The 12,691-nt window shown below is 27.0% G+C and overlaps 1 protein-coding gene across 1 annotated transcript in view; it reads right to left on the bottom strand.

The window, feature by feature from the left end:
* Positions 1-788: 788 nt before the first annotated feature.
* The window catches only part of TBC1D16 (TBC1 domain family member 16), a 50,810-nt gene continuing 38,907 nt past the window's right edge, over positions 789-12,691 (bottom strand). The window contains exon 13 of the mRNA XM_035354297.2: positions 789-11,508. Within this exon, the coding sequence (XP_035210188.1) occupies positions 11,323-11,508 (186 nt within the window). The 3' untranslated portion in view covers positions 789-11,322. The remainder of the gene's footprint in view (positions 11,509-12,691) is intronic.

Raw genomic sequence — 12,691 nt, 5'->3', positions numbered from 1 at the left:
TGTACTTTTATTTATATAATTTATTTTAAAGGTATATTATGAGAATGATCTATAACTCAGCATTTCAAATCTTTTAGAAATCCAATTTCTTAATTTTTTTTTAATTTAAGGAATGCATAATTATTGCACAATGAGTTTCCTCAGATATTTACTCTTGCACCACATAATTAGTTTGGATTTTATACCTAATGTTCTGAGCATATATATTTTAGAAAACCAGCAGTCAGTGATAAAAACATTTTATAATACAAGACAAATTAGAACACCATTTCAACGCTGTTTGTGTAAATATGGGTAATCACATATAGCATTTTTAGGACAATACTTGCCCAATTTTTCTCTTGTCAAGGTACCATTAATTGCTCAGTGACTGTAAACTTATACTGCGATATGAATATATAGAGGCTGACATTATTAATGCAGGCTACATTTCACACTAGCATTTATGTTTGGCAATGGCTGCCCGTTAACGGAAAAGTGTCAGAAATATTATTGGTTATTTTCTAATACAACTGTGTAATTTTTTTATATCATAGAAAGTATAATATTAATTAATAAAAACGTTTCTGTAGATTCTTTGGCATATCTACATGTAAGTATCTTAAAATACAATAAGCAAAATTCATTGACTGCTTGTATATTCGTAGAAAATCAGAACTTTTTAGTATTTATTACTAAAAATTACTAAATAATAACAAAAAAATTATATATATATATATATATATACTAGTTTTAAAAAAAAAATTCATGGCAATTGTAAAAGCCAAAGCTTTTCAAGGAAATGAATATGAAACATCTAAAATATATTTATTCATCAAAAACAACTTCATACATTACAATAAAAGATTTAATTTGCATTAAGATCACAAATTTGAAAACATTATTCACTGAACAGAAAGACGTGTGTGCGAAATAAAGAACTAATAACATGATCAATTAGTATTTCTAAACATTGTTTTATGTTCAGTATATTGTCTAGTGCAACACAGCATTGCTTGTAATGGTAAAACAATAAAATGTTACCCCCTTATAACACTGCACTTAATAATTTTTAAAATCATGGTTATAAAATTGAATATTCCCTGATAACTAAAACAAACCAAATTTAATATACAGAATAATAACTGAAAATCATTGTAACATATCTGAGTGTGTGCATGTGAGAATATATGTGTAAAACCCATATTATTATTAGCTTATTACATAAATTAACACAAATATAATTTGTTTCTAAATGATTCAAATATTACAAAGTCTATTGCAATATAATAAATTGATCTCCATAATCTACAATTTAAAAACTATCAAAGACTTAAAAAACATTTGCATTGACTTAAACTTCAACTGCAATTCCAAGTATCACACTTTACCTAGCAATTATTTTATTATCAAGATAAAGCCATATCTATTTTATCTCCTTTTTTTATTAAACACAGATTATATATTTGTTAATAATTTCTATGATTAACAATTATATAATCCACATGTATTTGGATAGCATATTTAAAAATAATTTAATTTTATTAATGGTCTAACTTACAATAGTGAATAATTCATTCATAACTCAGATGAGCTGGCTGCATTAGTTAAAAATAAACTACTCTATGTACCAGTTAAAGGTTAACAAATTACTAAAATGGCAAAGGAAAAATTTCTAATTATTTAAGAGATAAAACTTATATTTTAATAAAGAGAATATTCAATCAGGGAATGAATGAATATAATGTTTACTTGTCAAGAACAGATCAAATGCAAGATGGTTTTATTGACTATAAATTAATTAATGGAAGTCAAAATAGTTAGTTGCATCATAATATATATATATATAATGTAATGCTATATTGCACATAGAACAATTTAACAGAAATATATATACAAGCTTACAATACTGTACGTATTCATGACACATTTCATTGACTAGAATAAATTCACATTTAAAATGGCAACAAATAAAATTTTTCACATTATACTACAGTTTCAATGCTTAAATTTTATTAGGAATACAGATAACCAATTACAGTTTACTGGAATGCAAAAAAACTTCTTAACTATTTTGTAGACTATAATTTTCCTTCTTGAAAGGTTAAATGAATTACTAATAATTTACCCAGAAGGGCAATAATGTATTACACAAAATACTTACATTTGTTGCGGTATGATTCACATAAAATATTAACTTCTTTCATTTGGTTAGAATAATATGTTAATAACATTTTATAAAAAATCACTTTTTCAATCAAATAAATTACCAAAATATTTGAAAGAGAATTACAAAAAAATTATGCTATTACTTTTCATAATAATTGGCATAAACTATGCACATATAAAATATATCAGAAAATCAAATATATAAAATTGTAAATATAGTTAATTACACAGATATAAAACATGCAAACAGGACAGCATTTTTAAATTATTGCTAACATTATTTGCAATATGCATGGTTCAGATACAAAACTATACTTTTGTCTCTCAAAAGAAAAATATCATGAATTATTTAGAAACCCAAATTCCATTGTTCTTATAGTATATTAAAAGAATACAATAAATGCAAAAATTATTTTCCATAAAATAACAAAATTCATTCAAGAATTAAAAGGAATGAACGAGATGAGAAATATATAAATATAGCAAAAACCAATAACACATCACAGTGCCATAGAGAGAATCTGTAGATCATGGTAGTGATTGTGGTGCAGGCTCTTAGGATAGTAATATAAGAAAAACTAAATGAGTCATTACTTCATTAAAAATAATGCATATTTGCTTAAAATTTTTAAAAGTGCTATTTTAACAAATAAAAGAAAAAATAAATTAAGATTAAAAGCTCCATAACTCAGCACATTTCACTAGAAAAACAAATTTTACTGTGCAAAACATTTTTGCTAATTATTTTAACTCAGTCTTTCAGTTTTTTTACTTCTCAGTTATTTTAATTTGTGAACTTTATCTATAAAAAAGGAATAGGTGCCTGTTTGTCATGCCATGTTTCTTGAAATCTTATTTCAAAAAACGAGGCTACCCTCAAAGCAAGCATTTTCAAAGTTCCAGGCCTCAGTAATTTGTACTAGACCCCCCCCCTACAGCATTGGTTATCAGTATATTTTGAATGAACATTTAAAATGAACCAGCAGTGTAATTAGAAAACACACAAATAAAATATTCAAAAAGGCTTTTATTTATGAACTTATCTTCACTAAAGAAATTAATTTGTTATATCAACTAATAAACAGCTTCAAATTAGTAACAAGTATGAACAAAAGAAACTAGTAATAGTCTGATATTGCAGTGCCTAACGATTTCACTATTTTTTCACAGCTTGAATGACTGATAGATAACAGTAATGAAGGAATACATCAATATACTGCTTTACATATATTAATATACGGTGAAAACAAACTATACATTGTACTGCAGAAGTAATCTTACATAAAGATATATGTTTTGGAGAAGCAGTAAAGTACGAAAATATGGAAAGAAGAAACAATATTTCATGAATCTAAAACCTCTATTACTTATGATTAATTCATGTTGGGACAATACAGGTTAATGAATAATAAAACCAGAATAAAATAAAATAAAAGATTTATAAAAACAAGATAGGAATAAAACATTGCTTAAAAATGAGATCTTTAACTGTATACATTTTTTGAAACAACCGAATACCTTTGTAAAAGCAGAAATTTAAATTAATATCATTCATACTTTGAGCATTTGAAAAACATATGACATCCCACTCTATAGATCATTTAAATTCTATACAAAAGGTAAATTATTTAATAGTCACTAATAAAAACTAGATCAATAACTAGCATACCATAAAACAATTTATTAGAATATTACCTCAGAATATGACATAGATTTAAGATAAATGACACAAAAAGTGCACATACAACTAGTTATACGAGTAATTAGACAAAATTAGCAAGGAACACATCTAATTCCTGTTATTTTTGTGTAAATTAAACTGATTTTTCCCTGACTGATAATAAATAAGAAAAATTCTTAAAAGTGCATAAAAATGTAACAAAAACATATGGTTTTTTTTTTCAAAATTACTTTAGTACATTGCATAAGTAATTAAAACGATATAAATGCTACTTGTATACCAATCAGAAGAGTTAGAAAATAAACCCATTTATTAAATACATTACACTAAAACCGAACAGGAATTTCATTTTAAAGAAATATTTTTACACATATAATTTGAATGGATTTCATATAATAATTTTGTACATCTATATCTTACAATTCAAAAGAAGTTAAATCTTGAAGAGTATTTTGAGTCTTAAGCTAAATTAATAAGTTGATTACTTAAAATAACATTTTTGAAAATCAATCTAAACTGAGAAATGGCCTGAAAATACAATAAAAATTTTCACATGTACATATATACATATCAAATCGTATTTTCTGATATAAAACACACATGAAATGTTAATTTTCAAAATATATGTTTTGATATTTTGAAAAAACTGTTTATGCAAAACTAAATTTTTTTCACATATGATAGGATAACTGGTATAACATCAGATTTTCAACACTGCAAATATACTGCCAATATACAAACAACAAAGAGGAATACAAAATCTTAAAAGGAATTCTGACAGATTACACTTGTATATTATTTTCTAGATTTCAGAAAGACTCTATTTAAAGATGTAAATATAATATAGCTTACAATAAATAATATTCACATCATCAAAAAAAGAAAAATACATATAAAAAAAAGACTAATATTATAATACAGACAACATGAAATTAGATTATATTAATATAACAGCATGAAATTAGATTATATTAGCATAACAATCAAAACTCTATGTTCTTATATTGCAGTATTACTAAACGTTATATAACAAAGTACCTAACCTACCATGAAAAAGTGATAGAATAAAGTCTTCTTTCACACTTCTTGCAATTATTTAAAGAGGAACGTTATATCACCAAACATATACCATTAAAAGTAAAAATATTTTTATTGATTTAATTCATCAATAACTACTATTTTAACAATAGTATGTTCTCTTTATTCATAACAACATTATTTATGTTGAACTACTGTCCACATACTTTGTGTGAAATCAGGTTTATTCAGCGTGCCAAAGCTGAAGTATCCAATACTGCAGAATTTAAGGGCTGCAAACTTTAAGAAATTAGGGAGATAATGAATGTCAGAATTTAAGAGTTGTCTAACACTGGGCATTGAAAAGCCTAGTGCAGGCTCCATGTTTGTTTTGATCACAACTTTAGAATTCCCTGCAACCAAAGGGATTAATTCTGAAAACATTTCTGTAAAACTATTTCCCAAACTTGTTATACTTGCTCTCAAAATTAATCTTTAGATATAATCGTGGATTTTTCAAACATATGACTTACAAAATCCCACATTTATTTACTATAACTGAGATACAAGCTCTGTGTAAACAGTGCAAGGTCTGTTTATGCCAACTGCTGCTTTTCTCTTTTTTCCTCCCCCCCCCCACACAGAATTTTTACAGAGTTCAAAGGTAAGCTTCGAGATTATCTTATTGATAACAAAATCTTCAATAACAGCTGAAACTCAATCAATACTACATGATACATTACAATCCAATACGCTAAAATCCACTTGATACAGCATGAAAGATAACAATTTGAAGATAAATTTGCCTTACTATATGCATATTAACTGTATGCATGTTTTCAAATTTGCAGAGATTTTTAGTTTCTTCAGCACTAAAGTGGCCCAAACAAGACCAGTACAATTTTTGTGTTCCATTGCGAGGTGCTTATTTGACTGCACCTTATGCTCTCAACAAGCTTACTTGACTGTGTTATGCACATGGCCTTTGTCTAATATTGCATCCATTTTGTAACAAAAACTCCAGGTTTAGATTCATTTATCCACTGTTCAGCTGTCCAATCTTTAGATACTATGTAAGACAAAAATTTTAATAAAGCAGACAGCTTTATTTATTTTTGCTTGCAAAGTACTTGTTGGTTAGTATAAATTCTTCCACACATATGTTTTAAAACAGATAATTTATAGACTTTCCATTCCAGGAAAAGATCTGTTGACCATTTGCATAATTTTGCAATCATTCCCTAACCTCTGAATTTATTTAATCAAATAAATCTGACATCAATGCTAGTAAATCTTCTTGGACATTATTTTCTTTATCTTTTTTGAAAGTATCAGTTCCTTCTTCTTCGACCAGAGCACATCTTACAGTATTTGGCGAGCACTTTATGTCTCTATAACTTTTCACATAATAACACTTGCAGCTACTGGCCATTTCCATCTGGAAACGAATCTTTTACTTCACTATATTTACTTTCCCTCATGCTCCAAGGCAAGTGTAAAAAAGTAAATAGCAACATGTGAAAGTTCTTTTTCTCCTCCCTGCACTGATTGAAGAGGTGAACTTGAAACAGCCAGAAGAGGAATAAAGTGTCAATTTTGGAAACAATAGAAGAGGAATTCACATGTGTTGATTCCATATTTAGCAAATTATTAGAATTACATTAGTTCTAAGACAAACCAGTATTTAAAGATTATTGTTCAATTTTAATAAAATCCCATAAAATACAAGCTGTCTGACTATTTTACATAGAAATTTTAACCATTTACAGAACTCTTTAGCAAGCATTTCTCAAGACTTTTATTCATTTTCTTATCTCAACAATGTCCTTCAAACTTATTTGAGAAAACTGTACTACTTAAAGATCTTGCATCTTAAAAATCTTGCAACTACCAAAACATTATTCTTTGACACAAAAATATAAAGAAAAATACTGAATGTTTTTAATTCTAATCAAATGTCTAAGCATAAAATATATAAAAAATGTGCCATTTTCAATAAATCAAACTGCAAAATATCTGTGATTCAAAAAGTGACATGCTAGCATGAACTTAAATTCTCTAGAGAAATAAAATACTTATCTTTCTTATATATTTTGTCAATGATAATGTTTGCATAAAAATGGAATAAATATCAAGATGCATATACAATATGCTAATACAATGATTATAGTTTAAGGGCTGAAAGAGCAGGAGGGAAGACATTGTTCTACTACTTTTGCATAATATTGTAGATGTCAGACAGTTTATTCTATAAATCAATACAAAAAAAAAAAAAAGTTCAAACAGCTACTTAGATAATATTACACATTAACACTAAAAGTTCTTTGAAATGACTTACATGCACTGTTTCAAAAATAAAGAAATGACTAGCAAAAACCACACTTGATCATAAGAGATGTACTAGACACTGAATGGCATTTGATTATACCCATAAATTTTTGCGTGTTTTATTTTGTATATATATATATATAATGGATTATTCAATCTTTCTTACACTATCTATAACTGAAAGGTCCTTACAAAATACAATGTTATATATCCATTATGTTACCCTAATGTGCATTATTAGGAACAGAAACTTAAGAAAAATTAAGCCTTTGGCTCGGATTAAATTTGCAAAACACATAAGCTCAAACGCAGTTTCTATGGTGAAATTTTGCTAACAATTCACTACCATGTAAAGCATTTTGTTTCAAATCTTTAATACCTTAAAGAGTAACAAATTACTATAAAATAATTTGTAAAAATCAACTCTCATTTTTATCTGGAGTATGAAACTTATATAGAAATAATTTTTAAAAAAATTACATTTAACTTTCCAGGAGAAAAAATATGATAAGAACATGCTGCCAATCTATAAACAATTCACATATTTTCAGAATATTATGATAATAAGCAAAGAAAAGATTTAGTCATATATGCAGACCAAAATATATATATATAAATATATTTGAATATTTATATCAAGGGGTTCCCAAAGTGGGGGTAATGAGACAATTTTGAGAAGGTCACAAAAGGTTTTGAAATTTTTTTTCAGCAAATAACTATGAATATTTAGGTATCATTATTAATTTATAAATTAAATATGAATAATTACATGCATATTTAAGTGTTATTATTCATTATTTTCCTCTAAGACTCTTTTCTTAGCCTCTTCTTCCCCCCCCCCAGAATAACTATATGCATGTAGGTTACAATAACTTGCATCTGCATATATCAGGGATCTAAAGCAAAGCACTGCAGCAAACAAAGTAGATTTCACTTAATAAAACTCATAAACAATATACATATAAAACATAACATTATAAAATTCATAATTGTACATAGATATGTATGCTACCTCCCGACCACAGGGCAAGTGGTTAAGACTACTGAATACTGGTAGATTGTTCTGGGTTTGAGCCCAGAAGAACTGACTAGCTGCACAGTTCATTTTCCCCACATACAACATGAATACGAGCAAGTTTCTCTTAGAAAGTCCTGCATAAAAATACTGCTTCCCTTAGGCAAGAAGCCCAAGTGTGATTTGCTGTATTCCTGCCTATCTTGACTGCACATTCTTGACACACATACAAGCATACTATGTTCTTAGCACCACGTTTATTGTTAAACACTACCCAGAAAACATACTGACATGGCAATCAGTATACATCTACAACATGCAGCTTCCATAATTGATTAATCTGGGTTTCATGTAACATAAACATTGATTAAATTAATCAGAGCTTTGTATTATATTTTCTGGCCTTAAATCTACTTAACAGTAAAATTATTCACTTCAATATTACTTTTAATAATTTTTCCATATGTATTTTAACTATTTCGAATTTAACAGACTCAAAAATTTGCTTTAAAGCTAAAAATGCAGTTTCTTTGAATTATATAAATTTTGGTACAGACTTTGTGCATATATAACACACATACAAGCACACATTTTTCATTTTTGTACATACATATATAGAGAGAGACAGAAAATATGCACACAGTGTGTGTGTGTAATATATATATAATATTACCTGCAGCCTCTTATAATTGTTGCATAATTCCCTTATTGCAATTAATTTGTCTCTCATTTGACAAACTGTAAGAATATTTCAACATACGAGTAGAAAGGAAATCTGATCAATCACTAATTTTTCTCAATTTACAAATTCAAATATTATATAATAAGGAGAGAGAAAAAGATCATTTTTAGTAAAAGCAGAAACCTTTCAACTTTCTAAACTAGCATTTCTCAAACTATGCATAGTGAAAACTTAGCTCAACTGTACACTTTCAGATGGTTAAAAGTAATACATACATCAGACACTAGAGCTGTAAGTTTTCATGTATTTTGGATTCATAGTCTCTTTATTTACCTTTTTATATTTTGATTTTGACACAACTGATTTATTTGCTGCATTGGATTTTCTTATAAAAACAAAATATGTTCTTTTTCTTTAGATGATTGTTACATTTTTCTTAAATTCAATACTTTAATTCATATTTATTACTTCAGGATTACATGAAATAAATGGAAATAAAATGATGCAGCACAGAAGTTAATTCTGTATGATAAATAAAACAATAAAGAATTATAAGTATACTTGGTATGGATGTGCAAAAAACATTGTACAATTTTATACAAATATTTATCTGGTATTATTATTAGATTATGCATAAATTATCTTTTAATTAGTTTAATTATTACTCGGTATTATTTTACTGTTATCAACATATAAAGCAATCTTCACAATAGGAAAAAAATAAGAGCAGGATGGAAGCTCAATACAACAGCAAAGATTAAGACAGAAATATAGATTGTAGAGATAGCACAGATTATGATAAAATCTTTTATCAGTTATCTCCACTTACTTTTTGCTAAGCTTTACTACAAGGAATTAGAAACACTTGTCACAAAGAATACTATATTACACAGATAAAATGCTGCAAAACCTTGCACTTACTCAACAGCTTACTAATAGTATTCATTACTGTTTGCTTCTTACACACACACATGCATACAACACCAACAAAAAAATACAAAAAGGGGGAGAAAAATTGCAAATTGAACAGAAAATTAAAAATATTAATGCTTAAAGAGAATATCAGTTTACAACTACAGCATTAAATATGTATAATAAAAATGACACTTTCTAAATAAGTTTGGAGATTCATTTTAAAAATTTTATTCCTTTTGAACCATGAAATATTGAAAATTTATTGCAATAGCGGCCTTTCGAGCACCATAAATGAGTTCTCATTTGTTTATTTAACTTTCTTATTCACTAAAACAGTTATTCAAGATAAAAACAATATCTTCTGTAATTAATGCTAGTCATAGTAAAACATGGAAAGCTTACTCACATATGCAAACTGCTTTTCCTATTAAAAATATAGCTCAAATATTATCAAGATAAAAAGATTAAAATTTTATGAATAAATTATTGGAACCATACATGCAAAATTTACAAATATTAAACTGAAAAATAATTCCAATATTTCATATGTGATCTTTTAATATTAAGAAAATTACACATCTTTTAACTAAAATCAAACATGATATGATACTAAATGTTTAGATCATCAGGATGAAAAATAAAATTATCAGAAGCATTCTATACAAACTTGGGAACACAATCCATTTTGCAGTTTGGCAGAATAACTTGTTCTAATTACCACTTAGATACATAAAATAATCTAATCCAAAAAGGAACAATAAATGGTCATCTTCAAAATACTGCATATAATATATATATCAAAATACAAAACGTACATGTGATATAAATAACAACAATAATATAATTTATCATAAATTCTCTAAACAGTATTGGCACAATTAATAATAGTCTACCATATATTATTTTCTTTGTTCATAATACTATATGGAATAAAGAAATTAAAATCTATGCACAGTAAAAAAAGAAGTAAAATTTGAATTGAGTTAAAACAAGAAATTTAAAATGAAATAAAATATTATAATACAATAAAAATGCAACAATTTGTAATTTTTATACAAAAATGCAAACCTCTAGCCTGAAAATGAGAATAATAAAAAAGGCAGGTTCAAGTTCATGCTAATAATATAGTATGTTTAATCGAACTTACAGAATTACCTGCAAAATGCAAAAACAATTTTCTACTAAAACCCTTTTCTTATAAACATATTTCCCTACTATTTAATAAAAATATTAATAACAATAATAATAATAATAAAAGAATACATTAAAAACAAGCAGAGATAATCTTAGTCAACATCCAACAGAAATGCAGATGCATACACAACTGGTTACCTTAGTTAAATATTCAGTGATGATTAATGTATTTGTCCTATAAAAAGTTAGTTTGTACTTTTTAAAGACAAGAAAATAAATTTTGCATTTTTATTTCATTTCTATGAATTACTTAAACAACTGCATTTAATTAAAATGATAATCCAAAACAATATCTTTTGGCTTTCAACTACATCTTTGGTTTCTTAAAAAATTACAGCACATTTATAATGTCTCAAGTGTAGAATCTTGACCACCATACGGACAAGAATGATCTCCATGACCTCCTGAGCAATCAATAACCGGCACATGCCCACTATCCCACATACCAGGTCCACATAGCTCACATAATTTTGATAAAGTACATGGTATTCTAGGTAACAATCGAAATTGATGCAGAAGACCTCTTGCCTGTAAGTGGAAAAACTAATGGTGAATACAAGTTCTCATCAGTATGAAAGAAAAACTAAAAATCAATGTAAATTATTTACAACAAAATCATTGATCAAAAGCATGTGCTGATGCATAAATAAAATTTTACTTTTTTCACTTCCTTAAAAATTGTTTCTTTACATTACAAGTTACTATTTCAAATTAAGGATAAAAGTTTCTTTTAAGTATTTTAAATATTGACTTTTAAATTAAAATAAGAATTAAAAATTGATCTAAAATTGACACAACTCACTATTATATAGTAATATTAACATTTACTCAATATCTGATTTTGATACCCCTACCATACGCCCTAGTTTCTCGATGCATAATACTTAAAATAGCTATGACAAATATTTCCTGTCACGAAATCAACAAAGCATTGCCAATGTTTTCAATGTATCTTTAAAAGAATAATAAGCATAGATTCGTAACTACAACTGAGTTAAGTAGTTCTTGATAATATTTTGATACTTTTCAATGGCCTTAAAGGTCAGATTACAACAGGGGCTTTTGCTAAAGAGAATGATGCTTTCATGAAGGGCTCAGAAGAACTGGCTCACATTCCAATTTTTTCATGCGGAAAACCATGAAAAAGAGCATACAAGCTAGTTCATTCACCAGGACCTGAACCAAAATGTTTAATGTTAAAGTATATAAAGATAATATGTTTTTCGTATTTGTTGATTTTGCTAGGTCTGTTTGTAAGACTAAATCTAAGATGTTTCTTTTTTGTATTACTTTAAATTATATTTATTTATCGATATATTAAGGGATAAAAAATTAATCAGCATCAACACTTTAGAATTTCATATCCTTCCATAAGAATTGCACAGTTCTTAAACACAGCAGTCATACACTTCTAATTAAAAATTATGAGATTTCCCAAGACAGCAATCTGGCTTTCATCCATTGACTTATCATTAAGCTACTACTATAGTCTGTTACTTAAAAATAGACACTTCAAAGTCATTCTTGTCCCAACTATAACTTATAACCATAGCAATGATTGCTGTAGAAAAAGGTCGAGTTCTGTTATTTACTAAAACTCCCTAATTCTCTTTTTGTGGTGAAGATGATACACATTATGATCATAAATAAGGGGACAGTTTCTACGACCTTGAAGTGCCTTTTTTAAATAGCAGAGTATAGGAACTTCATT

Source organism: Stegodyphus dumicola, chromosome 9 (genome assembly GCF_044657685.1).
Source record: "Stegodyphus dumicola isolate Sdum_Otavi_A_Nest chromosome 9, ASM4465768v1".
Taxonomy (NCBI): domain Eukaryota; kingdom Metazoa; phylum Arthropoda; class Arachnida; order Araneae; family Eresidae; genus Stegodyphus; species Stegodyphus dumicola.
Note: the sequence above shows the minus strand (reverse complement) of the source record. Positions and strands in the feature narration are given on the sequence as shown.